The following is an 18,740-nucleotide window of genomic DNA, read 5'->3' on the forward strand; positions in this document are numbered from 1 at the left end:
CGTGACCAGGCCAGGCCTCAGCCATAGCTCAGAGGGCCCAGCGGGGTAGTCACCACCAGGGGAAGGGGTTGCAGGGAGAAAGGGGTACCCAGTGTGGCATGGAAATATCCATCAGGGAGAGTGGGGGCATCTGTTGCGGAGAGGGGGAGTATTCATCAGGGAGGGGGTATGTGTCACGCAGAAGGGAACTATCCATCGGGGGAGGGGAAGGGCCATGGGGAGGGGGGGGGGGGGTGGGGGGGTGGGTGGATATCCATTGGGTAGAGAAGGGATATCTGTTAAGGGGAGGTGGAATATCTATTGGGGAGAGGGGGTATCCATTGAGGGAAGTGAAGGGCTTTCGAAGGGGGGCAATATCCATCAGGGAGAGAGGGGATATCCATCACTGGGAGGGTGAATATCCATCAGGGAGAGAGAGAGGGGTGATATTCATCAAGGAGAGGGGGATATCCATCAGGAAGAGAGGGGAACCCATCAAGGAAAGGGGGATATCCATCAGGGATAGGGGCATATCCATCAGGGAGAAGGGGAATATATCAGTAAGAGGGAGATATCCATCAGGGAGAAGGGGATATCCATCAGGAGGAGAGACAGGAGGGATATTCATCAGGGAGAGGAGGATATCCATCAGGGAGAGAGGGGAACCCATCAAAGAGAGGGGGATATCCATCAGGAAGAGGGGGATAGTCATCAGGGAGAAAGGGAATATATCAGTAAGAGGGAGATATCCATCAGGGAGAGAGGGGATATCCATCAGGGAGAGGGGGATATCTATCAGGGAGAGGGAGAATATCCATTGGGAGAGGGGGATATACATCAGGGAGAGAGATAGGGGGGATATTCATCAGGACGAGGGGGATATCCATCAGGGAGAGAGGGGAACCCATCAAGGAGAGGGGGATATCCATCAGGGATAGGGGCATATCCATCAGGGAGAAAGGGAATATATCAGTAAGAGGGAGATATCCATCAGGGAGAGAGGGGGTATCCATCAGGGAGAGGGGGATATCTATCAGGGAGAGGGAGAATATCCATTGGGAGAGGGGGATATACATCAGGGAGAGAGATAGGGGGGATATTCATCAGGAAGAGGGGGATATTCATCAGGAAGAGGGGGATATCCATCAGGGAGAGAGATAGGGGGGATATTCATCATGAAGAGGGGGATATCCATCAGGGAGAGGGGGATATCCATCAGGGAGAAAGGAGATATCCATCAGGAAGAGGGGGATAGTCATCAGGAAGAGGGGGATATCCATCAGGGAGAGGGCAATATCCATCAGGGAGAGAGATAGGGGGGATATCCATCAGGGAGAGGGGGATATCCATCAGGGAGAGGGCAGTATCCATCAGGGAGAGAGATGGGGGGATATCCATCAGGGAGAGGGCAATATCCATCAGGGAGAGGGGGACTATCCATCAGGAAGAGGGGATATCCATCAGGGAGAGTGGGATATCCAAGAGAGGAATATCCATTGGGGAGAGGGGAATTTCCATCAGAGAGAAGGGGATATCCATCGTGGAGAGGAGGAGAATTGCCAACAGCATTTTCTTTGCTCCCAGCATCTCCACGTTATTCGGGAGATCTGGAATGTGTGGGCCATTGACAGAGAGGGAAACGCCCTGCTGTTTCTGAGGGGCAGAAAGGTCGAGAGTACAGGGTGGGCGTGGTTTAATGTAATCATAAGGAGAGAAGGAGCAGCGATGATGGGAGGAGAAACCATTCTCTCACAATGAGTTTATAGAACTAGCACTGTGCCCTCTGACAACACAGGGAAGGCAGGACTTAAAGCTGTAGTATTGTAAAGGATATTTTATGAATAACAGAAAGATGAAAATAATGACAAGGCTATGCGATCAGCACTGTAGGATCAACTGAGGTTCTTGCAGAGGGACAACACAGCTACGATTGGCCGAATGTCCTACTTCGGTGTGGTCAACCCTTGCTGACAGATGGAGAGACTCTGGAGGGAGGGTAGCTTTTGTTAGTTTGTTCCTCATTTGGTTTGGTGCTTTTGTTGCAGGAACTGGACAACTCGTACATGTGTTCCTGTCTCCCTGGCTTCTATGGACAACACTGTGAGGACAGCACCCTCACCTGCGCTGAGTCCCCCTGTTTCAATGGCGGCTCCTGCATCGAGAGATCACAGGGCCCTCCCTACAGCTGTATCTGCCCACTGGGCTTTACCGGCTTAAACTGTGAGCAGAAAGTGGACTGGTGCACCAGGAACCTGTGTGCAAATGGTAACTCTCGTCCTCTCGCCCACATCTCTAATGTGTTTCTCCTTGCTTCAGTGCGGAACAAACTGATTTATAAATTAGTATCAAACTATAACGTCCTCTAGCACATGGGGTGGCCATTTAGCCATTTGCTGTTTTATTATGTCTTTGTTTATCAATCCAAAATTAATCCAACTGCCCCACTCTCTCTCCACTGCCCTGTATCAGTCCCAAACTAATCCCACTGCCCCACTCTCTCCCCATAGCCCTGTATCAGTCCCAAACTAATCCCACTACCCCACTCTCTCCCCACTGCTCTGTATCAATCCCAAACTAATCCACTGCCCCACTCTCTCCCCACTGCTCTGTATCGATCCCAAATTAATCCCACTGCCCCACTCTCTCCCCACTGCCCTGTATCAATCTCAAACTAATCCCACTGCCCCACTCTCTCCCCACTGCTCTGTATCGATCCCAAATTAATCCCACTGCCCCACTCTCTCCCCAAAGCCCTGTTTCAATCTCAAACTAATCCCATTGCCCCACTCTCTCCCCATTTCCCTGTATCAATCCCAAACTAATTCCACTGTCCTGCTCTCTCCTCCTTGCCCTGTGTCAATCTCAAACTATTCCCACTGCCTCACTCTCTCCCCATTTCCCTGTGTCAATCCCAAACTAATCCCACTGCCCCACTCTCCCCAATTCCCTATATCAATCCCAAACTAATCCCACTGCCCTGCTCTCCCCAATTCCCTGTATCAATCCCAAACTAATTCCACTGCTCCACTCTCTCCCCAAAGCCCTGTATTAATCCTAAGCTATTCCCACTGCCCCGCGCTCTCCCAATAACCCTATGTCAAACCTCAGACTAACCATTCTATTTGCTTTTGGGCCATAGCTCTCTCACAACCCTCATTCTGACTTTGTACATACCTGTACTGGCAGCAGGAGTAGGCCATTCAGCCTCTTGAGTCTGTTGTACCATTTAATAAGAGATCATGATCCAAGTCATTTATATAGATCACAATCAGCAGAGGCCCCACTATGTATGGATCTCTATGGACACTGCTCCTCATGAAACTCCAGCCAGAAAAACACCCTTCAACCACTTCCCTCTGCCTTCTATCGGCAAGCCAATTCTGAATCCAAAAGACCAAGTTGCCATGGATCCCCTGTATCCTAACCTTCTTGATGAGTCTACCATGAGGGACTTTGTAAAATCCATGTGGACAATATCTACCCTCATTGATCACCCTTGTCACCTCCTCAAAAAAATCAACCATGATGGCTTGAATTGCCAGAATTTCAAGCTGAGGAAGCATTAGGAAATCTTTGCAGGTAATTAAGACTATTCAGGAAAGATTCCCAGACTGAAGGTTTGCAGACAGGGAGATGGTTGACTTGATGGCTCAGCAGAGTTTGATTTTGGACAGGATGGGTATGGGAGTGGAAGTGTGGGAGGTGAATCTATTTTCGTTTGGTTCATCTTGTTACTTCGGGATACCATTGGCGATGTCACTTGTTTTTAAATCTTTCTCGCTGTTTTAATTGATCACTGGGCCTGGGCCTAGGGTAGAATAGTGTGTATGATGGTGTCTGTGTAGCAAATGCTCAGCTGGCTTCTCAGGGAAATTTGTTCAGCTTTGTGGTGGGTACAGGCTACAGATAGTGCCTTCCCAACCTCTGCATCACCAGTGAGGCCTGTGAAATGCCGGTGGGGCCTGTGAGTCACTGGTGGGGCCTACAAATCACCGCTCAGGCCCATGAATTGCCAGCAGGGCCTGCGCTTTGCTTGTGGGATCTGAGAATTGCCAGTGAAGCCTAGGTTGCATCTCAGCTTGAGAGCTGCCCTTTGTTGACCTGCTGTTAATCCTGTTCCCCTCCCTTCCCCCCTCCCTTCAGGAGGCCAATGCTTCGACCTGGGGTTCTCGAGAATGTGCCGCTGTCAGGCCGGCTTTGCTGGGCAAAGGTGTGAGATCAACGTGAACGACTGCGCCAGAAGCCCATGTGCCAATGGGGCCACCTGCATTGACCAGATCAACAACTACACGTGCCTGTGTGCCGCTGGCTTCTCAGGCCGGGACTGTGACCAGCCGCTGGGCAGCGAGTGTGACTCCATACCATGCCACAACGGCGGGACGTGCCACGCTGGCGTGTACGGTCAAACCTTCGTGTGTCAGTGTCCCGTCAACTTCATGGGGCTCCTCTGCGAGATTCCCGTCTTCTCTGTCCCATTGCAGAAACAGCAGCAGCCCCCCAGCCCCTTCCCCTGGGTCGCAGTGTCCCTGGCCTTTGGACTGATGGCTTTCGTCATGCTGCTGTGCGTCCTGGCCATTGCTTTGAGGCACGTGCAGAGGCCAGGCGGGGGGCAGCGCCACGACACGGAGACCATGAACAACCTAACTGAGTCCCAGAGGGACAACCTGATCGTGGAATCGCAGCTCAAGCTCACCAACAAGAAGGTGGACCTGGATTCTGACTGCATCGTAGAGAAGACCAACTACAAAGACAGGAACTTTGCTCTCGATTGGAATTTAGCTGCAGGCCTCAAGCCTGATCTGACTCAAGACCTGAAATGCCATAAAAATCATAGAAAAGAGGAAAGTTTGCCCCTCAGAAACCCGTGGTAAGACCTTTTCACTCTGCTAGCTCTTTAAATTAAGCATTTGACAACCCAAAAGCCACAAGGCAAGGATTGGGGCCTAGTGAAGTCTAGTGATTGGGTCCGAACAAACTGAGACTTCTCAGACCTTGTGTCTTTACACAGAGACAAGAGGAGCCTGAAGGAACCGTGGTCTGACTGCTCCCTCGGGACATTAACCCCCTGTTGGGGCAGGCCGTGAGGGAGGGGGAATGTGGGTGAAGGTTGAACAGTATGTGGGGTGTGATGGGGGGGTGTTATGTGTGGACTGGGAATGTACATATGGGAATGTAGAATTCAAAACGCAAACAGACCATTAACTGTGATCTTATTGAATGGTTGAGCAGGTTGAACCATATGTTCATATGTTCTTACCTGCCCAAACTAACTGTAGCCCCAGCACTGACCCCTGTGGCACTTCGCCAGTCATAGGTTGCCATCTGAAAAAAAGGTTCTTATGCCAATTCTGTCTTCTGTTCATTTGACCCAGCCTCTATCCACACTAATGCACAACCTTCAACACCATAGCTTCTTATCATAACGAGTAGCCTAATGTGTGGTACCTTAAAACGTCTTCTGAAAATCCGTTTCCCCTTTATCAATCCTGCTACAAGTAAATTTGTCGAGTGCAATTTCCCCTTCTATACCAACTCATGTCATGTAATTTTAAATACTCTGCTATTACATCCTTTATGATAGACGTTAACAATAACCAACACTAAATGTACAGTTATTTGCTTTTCTGACTCCTTCCCCTTTTAAATAAAGGTGTTCCATTGGCAGGTTTCCAATCCTCTAGGACTTTCCAGAATCTAAGGATTCCTGGAAGGTATTTACCAGTGCATCCACTATCTCTGTAGTGACTTCCTTTAATACCTAAGGATGCAACCCACCAGATTCAGGGGTCATACTATCAGTTTTCCTAGCACTTTTTCACTAGTGACAACTATTGTATTTATTTCCCCTCCTCCTTTTGCACCTTGAATGTTCAGTATTTTTGGAATGCTATTGGGATCTTCTACTGTAAATACTAATGCAAAGTATTTATTCAACTCCCTTGCCCCTTTCTGGTTCCCTATTATTATTTCCCCTGCCCTGTTCTCCACGAGGCTTGTTCACCTTGGCTTCTCTCTTCCCTTTCATATAGTTAAAGAAGCTCTTGATGTGCATCTTGATATTACTTGCAAGTTTGCCTGCAAAATTTATCTTCTTCTTCTTTATAATTGTTTGGTTGTCCTTTGCTGGTTCTTGAAACTTTCCCAGTCCTTTGGCCTACCACTTAATGTTGCCCACATTGTATTTTTTTTTTGTTTTAGTTTAATGCTATCTTTAACTTCACTGGTTAACCATGGTTTGCTTATCCCATTTGTTGTCAGTGGGGTGTCTCTGCTAAAACAGAACTGTTCAGCAGTCTGCTTCCTCCTTATTGAATATCCAGAGGACTGAGCCTGCAGCTCCTCCTGACTAGCTGTCTGTAACATTAGACTCGCAGTACGTCAAGCCTATTAAATGTCTTGTAAAAGACACGGCTTTATCGGAGAGCGAGCAGGACACTGTCACAACAACAAACACCTTGTGTTAAATACAAGCTCCTCCTTCACCAGCAGGTCATATCAACCAGGATTCAGTGTCGTCATGGAAACTGCAGGCAGCACTTACTGTTACTGTTGCAATCCTGAACGATGCTCCCTGTCATTGTGGAGATCCAGGACGATGCTGCTTGCTGTTGTGGAGATCCAGGACGAATCTGCTTGCTGTTGTGGAGATCTAGGATGATTGTCCCAGTCGTCATGGAGATCCAGGAAGTTGCCTGCAGTTATCCTAGATCCCACTCAGCATGGGGAAACTAAGTGTGACTTGTTGGAGTTGAGGGGAGGATAACTGAATTGATACTGCCTGCTGTTGTGTTCACTCTGAAGAACCCAAGGGGTCTCTAAATTAACTTGGACTGGTCTCATGACAAGGCCTAATGAAGAGAGAGCCAGAAAGTGAAGTAGCAGAGGGCGTGGACACAGTGGAGGGATGATATGATTAGATTAGATTACTTACAGTGGAAACAGGCCCTTCAGCCCACACCGACCCGCCGAAGCGCAACCCACCCATACCCCTACATTTACCCCTTACCTAACACTACGGGCAATTTAGCATGGCCAATTCACCTGACTTGCACATCTTTGGACTGTGGGAGGAAACCGGAGCACCCGGAGGAAACCCACGCAGACACGGGGAGAACGTGCAACTCCACACAGTCAGTCGCCTGAGGCGGGAATTGAACCTGGGTCTCTGGCGCTGTGAGGCAGCAGTGCTAACCATTGTGCCAGAAGAGGACTGCTAGGGAGGTTGGGGAGAGGAGGAAGCAGACTATGGAATGGGAATGAGTGTGGAGAGGCTGCGAGGGGGATGACAGTTTCTTGAGGTAAGCGTAGGGAAAGAGCCATGGGTCTGTGGCACTGATCTCACTCTGAGTTCAACAGTGGTCTGGGAATTAACCCAGGTTGAGGCCCCAGCTCTCTAAATTCGACTCCCCGTACCTCAGGCTGCACAGGGCCTGGGGGTCTACTGAGGGGCTTGAATCAGGGGTCTGACTGAGGGAAAGAGGGTGGGGTGTCCAATACACAAGTCCATTTTCCGTTTTCTGCTTGTGAACCAATTCACAATCTGTACTAATACAACATCCCCCCCATCCCCTGCGCTGTCACTTTATTTATTAACCTCCTCTGTAGAGCCTTATCAAAAGCTAAAAATCCAAATGCAGTACTGATACTGGTTCTCCTCTATTTGTGCTACAAGTAATTTTCTCACACAACTCCACACGTTTCTGAGATATGATTTCCCTTTCATAACTTGATGTTCACTCTGTCCAGCTTTATCAGTGTTGTCAAATAACAACCTTCAAAATGGATCCTCACATTTTCCTTCCTACTGATGTCGAGCTACTGGTCTGTTATCCTGTGTCCACTTTCCCTGTTAAATAGCAAGATTACATTTACTAATTTCCGGTCCGCAGGAACCTACCCAGAGATGATAGAATTTTGAAAGATAGCCACTATTTCTCGAGCTACCTTCCTTGAATGCTCTGATCTGGGCCAAGGCACTTATCCAGTTAACTTCTCAAGTAAACCCTCTTTACTAATTTCTTTCAGTTTGTCTTTTTCACAAGACCCTTGGTTGCCTACCATTTTTGAGATTTTCTCAAACACCTTCTATGAAGACAGATGAAAAAAAACTTTTTAATTTCTCCTGGCCTACACTGGTCCTAACTAATCTTGTTTTCTCTTCAGCTACCTAAAGTCCACCTTTATATTCCTTACTAGTTTGCATTCATGTACATTTCTGTGTTTCTTAATGGCTTCTTGGTCCTCTCTTGCTGACTTCTAAATTATTCCCGCTCCTCAGGCTAACCAGTTTCTCCGGTAACTTTCTAAACCACTTCCTTTGATCTGTTGCAATCTTTAATTTCTTTTGTTGGTTTACATTTCCTTCTGAGTGTTTGTGCTTTAGAGCAGTAGTTCCCAATTTTATGAGTTTTTATAGCTCTCTGCCTGCCATCTATCCAGCCATTATCAAGCCTTACAGAGGAAGTCTGGTCACTGAGAGCTGTAGCTGCCCCCAACTCCCAAATCAAGGAAGGGTTGGATAAGGCCATGAGCAAACCCCTTTCACTACCAGAACCTGCCCACTCCAGAATCTCTATATCTGTGTAGTATTCTTTTAAGACTAACCTCTCTAGCGTCAAATCTATCTGTGTCTTTTTCCCAATCCACCATGGCCAGTTTATCCCTCATACGTTCATAATTTCCTTGCTTCAGATTAGATTCCCTACAGTGTGGAAACAGGCCCTTCAGCCCAACAAGTCCATACCGACCCTCCGAAGAGTAACCCACCCAGACACATTTCCCTCTGACTAATGCAACTTACACTATGGGGCAATTTAGCATGGCCAATTCACCTAACCTGCACATTTTTGGACTGTGGGAGGAAACCGGAGCACCCGGAGGAAACCGATACAGACATGGGGAGAATGTGCAAACTCCACACAGACAGTTGCCCGGGGCTGGAATTGAACCTGGTGCTGTGAGGCAGCAGTGCTAACCACTAAGCCACCATGCCGTCTGGTGTAAGATCTTACATTCAGAATTAACCATATTACATTCAACAAAATAGTGAATTCTGCAGACGCTGGAGATTAGAGTCGAGAGTGTTGTGCTGGAAAAGTACAGCAGGTCAGGAAGCCTGATGAAGGACTTTTGCCTGAAATGTCAATTTTCCTGCTCCTCGAATGCTGCCTGACCCGCTGTGCATTTCCAGCAGCATACTCTCAACCACATTACATTCAAACCTAATGTGAGATTCTGTCGAGGTCACCATTTGCCGGATTCCCTTACAGCAAGGTTATCAATTAGCACTTTCTCATGACCAAAAATAAACCAATTCCTAGCTGTTCCTCAATGTACATCTCTAGAAACATGTCTTGCACATACTCCAGGAGGTTACTAATGCAGATTTGGTTCATCCAATCTGTGGCTAAGTTGAAATTGCCCATTGTTACTGTATTACCCATGTCACATGCAGCTCTAATTTTTTGAGCTAACATATCCCCAGTGTGACCATGACTGTTTGATGGCCTGTGCACAACTCCCACTGAGGTTAGCTGTCCCTTGCTGGTTCTTAGTTCTACACAAACTGCTCCTTTGACCTAAAGTCCTCTCTCACTGATGTAATTACATCAACACTTGGTAAACTAACGGTCCCACCTCTTTTTCTTTGTTGACATCCCTCCTAAATGTTGAGTATTGTTGGACAATTAGTTCCCAATCTTGATCACCCTGCAGCCAGCTCACTGCAATGGTGGTTATATAAAATCCACTGACCACACACTATGCATTCAGTCGAACATTATGTGAATAATGTCCTTAATTCTGCTCTTAATATTATTCTCCATACAGATCTGATATGTTGCTTGCTTACACCTCATGCGTATTCTACATTTGCATTCGTTCTGTTTCCCACTGAGCTTCCTTTCAGGCGCGCACTCACTTATCAACCCAGTTTGAACACATCACTCCAGCACAAGAGAGAAAGTTGGCACTCCCCTGCATTCATGCTGTCTATCCAACTTGGAGATGGGCAGAGGGAGTGCTACACTGTCAGAGGGTCAGCATAGAGGATGCACTGCGCTGTCAGAGGGAGTGCTGTACTGCCAGAGGATCAGTACTGAGGGAGGGCTGCACTTTGAAAGGTCAGTTCTGAGGGAGTGTTGCACTGTCGGAGGGTCAGTACTGAGGGAGTGCTACACCGTCAGAGGGTCAGTGCTGAGGGAGTGCTGCATTATCAAAGAGTCAGTATTGAGGGACCAGTGCGCTGTCTGAGGCTCAGTAGTGAGGGATGCTGCAATGTTGGAACATCAGTGCTGAGAGAGTACTGCACTGTAAGAAAATCAGGGGTCTATCAAGAGGGAGCTCTGCACAGTCGAAGGGTCAGTACTGAGGGAGTGCTGCAGTGTGAGAAAATCAGTACTGAGGGATTGCTGCACTTTTGAAAGGTCAGTGCTGAGGAGGTGCAGCACCTTCAGAGGGTCAGTAATGAGGAAGTGCTGTACTGTTGGAGTGTCAGTACTAAGTTTTTAACTTTGTCCACCCCAGTCCAACATGGCTCCTCCACATTATGTCAATACTGAGACAATGCTGCACTGTCAGGGGGTCTGTCAAGAGGGAGTGTTACAGTGTCAAAGGGTTAGTACTGAGGGAGTGCTGCACATTCAGAGGGTCAGTACTGACGGTATGCTGAACTGTCAAGGGGCCTGTCAAGTGGGAGTGCTGCACTGTTGAAAGGTCAGTACTGAGGGAGTGCTGCACTGTCGGAGGGTGTGTACTGAGGGAGCACTGCACTGTCAGAGAGATGGTTCTGAGAGAATGCTGTCCTGTTGGAGGATCAGTATTGAGGGAGTGCCGCATTTTGGAGGGTCAGGACTGAGGGAGTGCTGCACTGTTGGCGGATCAGTACTGAGGGAGTGCTGCACTGTTGAAGGGTCAGTATTGAGAATATACTACATTGTCAAGGGTTATATCAAGAGGGAGTGTTGCACTGTGTACTGAGAGAGTGTTTCACTGTCAGAGGGTCAGTAGTGAGGGAGTGCTGCATTGTGAAAAAGTCAGTAATGAGGGAGTGCTGTACTGTCAGAGGGACAGTATGGACTGTGTGCCATGTGTCAAAGGGTCAGTACTGAGGGAGCCCTGCACTGTGAGAATGTTTGTACTGAATGTATGCTGCACTGTTGGGGGTCAGTACTGAGGGAGCAATACATTTTGGAGGTCAATACTAAGGGAGTGCTGCACTGTCAAAAGGTTAGGGCTAAGGGTGTGCTGTGCTGTTGGCAGATCAGTACTGAGGGAGTGCTGCACTGTCAAAGGGTTAGGGCTGAGGGTGTGCTGTACTGTTGAAGGGTCAGTATTGAGAGTATGCTACATTGTCAAGGGGTATATCAAGAGGGAGTGTTGCACTGTGTACTGAGAGAGTGTTCCACTGTCAGAGGATCAGTAGTGAGGGAGTTCTACATTGTGAAGAAGTCAGTAATGAGGGAGTGCTGCACTGTCGATGGGTTAGTGCTGAGGGAGTGCTGCACTGTGGAAGTGGCAGTACAGAATGTGCATTGCACTGTCAGAGGTTCAGTACTGAGGGAGCACTGCACTGTTGGAGAGTCAGTGCTGTGGGAGCACTGCATTGTTGGAGAGTCAGTGCTGAGGAAATGCTGCACTGTCAAAGGGTCAGTACTGAGGGAGCACTGCACTGCCGATGGGTCAATACTAAGAGAGTGCCACTCTGTCTGATGGTCAATGCTGAGAGAATGCTGCATTGTTAGTGCTGAGGGAGTGCCGCTCTGTCGATGGGTAGGTACTGAGAGAGTGCTATACTTTCAGAGGGATAGTGATGAAAGAATCCTGCACTTTTAGAGCATCAGTGCTAAGGAAGTGATCATTATTGAAGGAATGCTGCACAGCCAGAGGTTCAGTACTGAGGGAGTGCTGCACAGTCAGAGGTTCAGTACTGAGGGAGTGCTGCACATCAGATGTTCAGTATTGAGGGAGTGCTGCATAGTCAGAGATTCAGTATTGAGAGAGTGCTGCACAGTCAGAGGGTCAGTACTGAGGGTGTGCAGCGCTTCAAAGAATTAGTACTGAGGGAGTGCTGCACTTTCAGAGGGTCAGTAATAAAGGAGTTCTGCACTGTTGGAGCGTCAGTGCTAAGGGAGTACTGACACTGTTAGAGGGTCAATACTTAAGGAGTGCTGCAATGTCAGGTGGGTCAGTACTGAGGGTATGCTGCATGGTCACAGGTCCAGTACTGAAGGAGCTCTGCACTGTGAGAAAGTCAGTACTGAGTGTATGCTGCACTGTTGGAGGGGCAATACTGAGGGAGTGCTGCACTGTTGGAGGGTCAGTACTGAGGAAGTGCTGCACTGTTGGAGGGTCAATATTGAGGGAGTGCTGCACTGTTGGAGGGTCAGTATTGAGGGAGTGCTGCACTGTTGGAGGGGCAATACTGAGGGAGTGCTGCACTGTTGGAGGGTCAGTACTGATTGAGACTGCCCTATCAGAGGGTCAGTACCGATGGAGTGCTGCATTTTCAGAGGGTCAGCACTGAAGATGTGCTGCATTCTCAGGGGTTCTATAATGAGCATATGTTACTCTGTTGGATGGTCAGGAATGATTGATTTCAGCACTGTGAGAATGACAGCACTGAAAGAGTGCTGTACTATCAGAGGGTCAGGACTGAGGGAGCGTGACACTGCCAGAAGCTCAGTCCTGAATGTGCGCTCTACTGTCAAAGGATCAGTACTGAGGGAGCACTGCACTGTTAGAGGGTCAGTACTGAGGTAGTGCTGCAGTGTTGGAGAGTCAATACTGAGGCAGTGAGGCATTGTCAGAGGGTTAGCACTGAAGGAGGTCTGCACTGTTAGAGCATCAGTGCTAAGCAGGTGCTGCACTGCAACTGTTTCTGTACTGAAGGAATGCTGCACATTGGAGGTTCAGTCGTGAGAGAGTGCAGCACTGTTGAAGGGTCAGTACTGCGGGAGTGCTGCACTGTCAGAGGGCCAGGACTGAGGGAAACACTGCACAGTCTGTGGGTCAATACTGAGGGAGCACTGCAGAGATGTAGAGTCAGCACTTAGGGTGATCCTCTGCTCTGTGAAAATGTCAGTGCTGAGACAATGCTGCACTGTCAGAATATCACTACTGAGGGTGTGATGTACTGATGAAGGGTCAGTAATGAGGGATTACCGAAACTGTCAGAGTATCAGTACTGAGGGAGTTCCGCACAGTCAGAGTGTCAGTACTGAGGGAGCACTGCACTGTCGGAGGGTCTGTATTGAGGGAGCACTGCATTGTCAGAGGGATGGTTCTGAGAGAATGCTGTCCTGTTGGAGAGTCAGTAGTGAGGGAGTGCTGCACTGTCAGGATATCAGTACTGAGGGAGTGCCACACTGTCAGAGTATCAGTACTGAGGGAGTGCCGCATGTTAGAGCATCAGTACTGAGGGTGTGCCACACTGTCAGAGTATCAGTACTGAGGGAGTGCCGCACTGTCAGAGTATCAGTACTGAAGGAGTGCCACACTGTTAGAGCATCAGTACTGAGGGTGTGCCGTACTGTCAGAGTGTCAGTAATGAGGGAGTGCCGCACTGTCAGAGTGTCAGTACTGAGGGAGTGTCGCACTGTCAGAGGGTCAGTACTCTGGGGGTACTGCATTGATGGTGGGGCATTACTGAGTTAATTTGGCACTGCCAGACAGTCAGGTTTTAGGGACTGATGCATTGAGGGTTGATACTGTGAGAGAATGCTGTTCTATTGGAGGCTAAATGTAGAGAGAGTACTGCACTTATTATGGGTTTTGTCCTGTAGGAACTATGCACTGTCGGAGGGTCAACACTGAGGCAGTGCAACACTACCAGATGGTCAGTACTGAAGGAGTACTGCACTGTCAGTAATGAGGGAGTGCCACTCTGTATCAGCAGATCAGCACAGAGGGAGCTCTGCACTGTCATTTGAGGGAGCGCCATGCTCTCAGAGAGTCAGTATTGAGGGAGCGTTGCACATGGGACAACCAGTACTGACTCAGTGCTGCAATGTCAAATGTTCAATATTTTGGGAATTCTTCACTGTCTCAGGGCTAGTACTGAGGTATTATGAAACTGTCAGAGTGTCATTACTGAGGGAGTGCTGCTCTGTCAGACAGTCAGTTTTGAGTTAGTGCTGCACTGTCAGAGGGTCAGTACTGAGGGAGTGCAGTATTGTTAGATGGGGCATTACTGAGTTAATGTGACACTGCCAGAGGGTTGGTACTTAGGGACAGATGCACAGTTGGAGAGTTGATGCAGAGGGAGTGTTGTACTATTGGAGCTGGATCCATGCAGAGTGCTGCACTATGGTAGGGTCAGTACTGAGGCAGTACTGCACTTTCAGATGGTCCACATTAACAGTGAGCTCTCATTCAAGCAGTTACTGAAGTGATGAGACAAAGTGGATCTCCCTGCAGTTTCAGAATCAGTTGATGAGCTGAGTTCACTTCTGTAGCAATGTCCCAGAAATATAATGTTATTCTGTCAGTCTCTCACTCATGGTGGTCATTTAAAAGCCATACCCTCATGTTCACCATGATTGTCATCCTAGTCCTGTCTCTCCCTATCTCTGTCTACCCACCCTAATAATGTGGCACCGTGTTGGGTACAATGGAGATCCTTCCCATTCTCACCACAATCTGCCCACCCTCAGTTGATATTTGGACTTGATTTTTATGTACTAGAACCATGCCCAGCTCTGAATAGCATCCCCCCAACCCCATCTGGACCCAGTGGGTGGACTCTTTTTGCCTATTGAGAGTCCAACACTAGCCTCATAGAGTCATAGGAAACAAGCCCTTCGGCCCATATTCATCTAAATTTCTTCTATCCATGTACCTGTCTTTTAACTGTTGTAACTGTACTCGCCTCGACTAGTTCCTCTGGCAGTTCACTCCATATATGCACCACCCTCTGTGTGAAAAAGTAACCCCCCTCACCCCACCAGTTCTCTTTCAATCTGTCCCCACCTAATCCTACCTATGCCTTCTAGTTTTGGACCCCCCTATCATGGGGTAAAGATCTTGGCTATTCAGCTTATCTATGTCCCTCATGATTTTATAAATCTCTTTTAGGTCACCCCTCAGCCCCCTATATTCCAGGGAATAAAGTCCCAGGCTATCCAGCCTCTCCCTATAACTCAAACCTTGGTAACATCCTTGTCAATCTTTTCTGCATCCCCTCCAGTATAACATCCTTCCTATAGCAGGGCGACCAGAATTGTACACAGCACCCCAAATGTGGCCTCATTGATGTCCTGTGCAACTGGAACATGACATCCCAACTCCTGTACCCAATCCTCTGACCAATGAAGGCAAGTGTACCAAATATCTTCTTCACCACCCTGTCTACCGTGACGTCACTTTCAAGGAACTATGTACCTGCGTCCCTAGGTCTCCTTAAACGGAAACACTCCTCAGGGCCCTACAATCAACTGTGGAAGTCCTGACCTGGTTTGTCTTACTGAGGTGGACAAGGTCAGAAGTCACATGACACCAGGTTAGTGTCCAACAGGTTTATTTGAAACCAGGTCCTGACAAAGGAGCTGTGCTCCGAAAGCTTGCGATTTCGAATGAACCTATACCCGGGTGTTATGTGACTTGTGACCGCACCAAAATGTAACATCTCGTATTTATCTGAATTAAACTGCTATGCTCAAACCCCTTAGCTTCCAAAGGGGAGTGGTTCTGCTTGTAGCTTCCTGCTGTCTCTGACTCATCCCCTCACCTGGTTTCCTTCCTGTGTTTTGTTTTAGTCATCAACAGCCAGAGTGCAGAATATCCACAGTTTCAAGTGCCCGGGGCTTAATGTACCAGCCCGTGTACCGCACTAGTGAGGGCAGGATGCACGATATCATCACTGAGGTAAAACCACACTCACTGCTGAAGGGGGCTGCTGGAAACCAGCATTGTGGGGGAGAGGAGGAGGAGGGAGAGTGTCCCAGCAGTGGGGGAGGGGGAATGGAGAGGTGCCCATGGAGGGGGAAGGGGGAGCGAAGAGGTTCTCATGGTGGGGAGGGGGAGGGGAGAGGGAGACATGATCCCAATGTGGGAGGAGGAAGTTGTAAATGGGGAGAGGTGTCCATGTTGGGGGAAGGAGAGGGAAGAGTTCCCCATGGTGGGGGAGGGGGTGGGAGAGGGTGGGGGGTTTGGTTAGAAGGTTCCATGGTGGAGGATGATGAGGGGGGAAGGGGAGAGGTTCCCATAGTAGGGGAGTGGAAAACGGAGGGGGTGAGGTTTCCATGGTGGGGGGAGAGGGAGGGATAAGAATCCTGTGATGGGTGAAGGGGAGGAGGAGAGGGTCCCATGATGGGGGAGGGTGATGGGGAGAGGGTCCCTTGGTGGGGTAGGGGGAGAGGGGGAAGGACCATGTGGTGGGTGAAGGTGGGGAGAGAGGGTCCCATGGTGGCGGAGGGTGATGGGGAGAGGGTCCCTTGATGGGATAGGGAGAGAGGAAGGAGGTCCCTTGGAGTGGGAGTGTCCCATGGTGGAGGAAGGAGAGGGGGAAGGGCCATGTGGTGGGTGAGGGTGGGGGGAGAGGGTCCCATGGTGGGGGAGGGTGATGGGGAGAGGGTCCCTTGGTGGGGTAGGGGGAGAGGGAGGATGTCCCATGGTGGGGGAAGGAGTGGGGGAAGGGCCATGTGGTGGGTGAGGGGGAGGGGGTGAGGTTCCCATGGTGGCGGTGGGTCAGAGGGTCCCTTGGTGGGGCAAGAGGAAGAGGGGTTGGGGGGGTTTGTGAGTCTGGGATGAGGTTGAGGGTTGAAGACTGAGTTAGGCGAAAACATTCACTTTCATCTATTGAAAGCCTGGAGTGGGGAGCCAAGCGACACTCTCTCTGGAGGCTGTGGGCTGGGTGGGGAAGGTCTGTCACTCAGCATCTGGCTTGTCTCTGAGTGGAAGGTTTGTGTAGTTTGAATGGTCAGGGCTCTGTCAGAGAGCAGCTCAGTCAGTGAGATGATGAACCCTAATTGGGCGGCACGGTGGCACAGTGGTTAGCACTGCTACCTCACAGTGTCAGAGACCCTGGTTCAATTCCCACCTCAGGCAACTGTCTGTGTGGAGTTTGCACATTCTCCCTGTGTCTGAGTGGGTTTCCTCCGGGTGCTCTGGTTTCCTCCCACAGTCCAAACATGTGCAGGTCAGGTGAATTAGCCAGGCTAAATTGCCTGTAGTGTTAGGTGTCTGGGTGGGGGGTTGCGCTTTGGCATGTCGGTATGGACTTGTTGGGCCGAAGGGCCTGTTTCCACACTGTAACTAATCTAATCCAGCACTGAGGAGCCTCAGCATTATGACTGATAACCTGGACATGACAGTCCCTGAGGGGGGGGGGTCTGACCCAGTGAAAAGGTGATAGCATGGGAAATGACCACCCTCTCTCTTTGTGCAGGTTTAATTGCTTGATGCAGGAGAGCTGACAGTCTGTCGAGAGGTTCTTCCGCCCTGTCTGTTCACACAAAGTGGGACTGCTCTTTTTATTTATTCGCCACTTGCTCCTGGGTCTGAGGAGCTGAAGACTGGGGCCTGTGGGCAACGAGGGTAACGTTCTGCCTCTCAGATTCTCTGGATGGCATGGTGCCCTTGGCGATTAACTCCACCAACCCTTCAGCCCGACGGGTGGCTGCTAGGGGAAGAAAGCGGGAGATTGGCTGGGAGCCGTGGTCGCGGAATGAACGGAAAGCTCCAAGGGTGCATCCAGGACCTCAGGGACACCACGCTGAGTGACACTACATGAATTCACACCACTGTCCTCCCTTGGAGATGCTGCTGTATTTGTGAAGGCATACAGACCCGGGAGCCTGATGCACGGCCCGGTCTCTATTTATTATTTCAGAAGGGTGGGTGAATTGTACCAGAACCATTTTCTAACCCTGAGGCACCCAATTCCTCATTCACACTAACTGAAGTAGCCCAGGGCCTGGATTTGAGTTAAGCCCCAGGCAGGGGCACTTTGGACCAAGCCAAGATCACACACCGACTCCCTCGACCCAGAGACTGGATTAACATCTTCATGTGAAGCAGACAGACAGCAGGGTCTCAAATACAGACAGCCCCATTATGATCCCTTGATAATGTTATTTTTGTTAAGGTTGGGTATTTCATAATTAATTTAAATGTGAAGCACTGAACTTTCTACTTTTATATAATTATTTTGTATATAATGTATATTTATAAATGTCTTCACATGTAAATACACTTATCACTTCACACATGGTTTTAACTTCTTGGCAAAGTTTGAATTTATTTTTTTGTCCAATGAAATCATTTTCTGCTCCAAAATCTGCCTCTTTGTGTCCTTCATTCTCCAGGGTCAGGCCTCACCCTAGACACACTCTGCGCTGAGTATTACTCTGGTTTTAAATTCATTAATGTTCATTCAGTTACACTGGGTGTGGGCATCGACTGGACCTGTAAGACATTGCAAGTCTCATTCTATTATCCCCGTGCTGTCCCTGTCCTGGGAGAGTTTGATGGGGACAGTGTAGAGGGAGCTTTGTTCTGTATCTAACCCTGTACTGTCCCTGTCCTTGGGAGAGTTTGATGGGGACAGTGTAGAGGGAGCTTTGCTCTGTAACTAACCCTGTGTTGTCCCTGTCCTGGGAGTGTTTGATGGGGACAGTGTAGAGGGAGCTTTGCTCTGTAACTAACCCTGTGCTGTCCCTGTCCTGGGAGTGTTTGATGGGGACAGTGTAGAGCAGCTTTGTTTTCAATTTAAAATGGATTTACTCGGTAGCTATGGTTAAGAGGGCATATGGGATATTTGCATT

The 18,740-nt window shown here is 49.1% G+C and overlaps 1 protein-coding gene across 1 annotated transcript in view; it reads left to right on the forward strand.

The window, feature by feature from the left end:
• dll4 (delta-like 4 (Drosophila)) overlaps positions 1–18,234 on the forward strand; it is a 30,895-nt gene extending 12,661 nt beyond the window's left edge. The window contains exons 8-11 of the mRNA XM_060828738.1: positions 2,025–2,244; positions 4,123–4,846; positions 15,732–15,840; positions 17,363–18,234. Coding sequence (XP_060684721.1) covers positions 2,025–2,244; positions 4,123–4,846; positions 15,732–15,840; positions 17,363–17,368 — 1,059 coding nt within the window. The 3' untranslated portion in view covers positions 17,369–18,234. The remainder of the gene's footprint in view (positions 1–2,024; positions 2,245–4,122; positions 4,847–15,731; positions 15,841–17,362) is intronic.
• The last annotated feature ends 506 nt before the right edge of the window (positions 18,235–18,740 follow it).

The sequence above is a fragment of the Hemiscyllium ocellatum genome, chromosome 8 (assembly GCF_020745735.1).
Source record: "Hemiscyllium ocellatum isolate sHemOce1 chromosome 8, sHemOce1.pat.X.cur, whole genome shotgun sequence".
NCBI lineage: Eukaryota > Metazoa > Chordata > Chondrichthyes > Orectolobiformes > Hemiscylliidae > Hemiscyllium > Hemiscyllium ocellatum.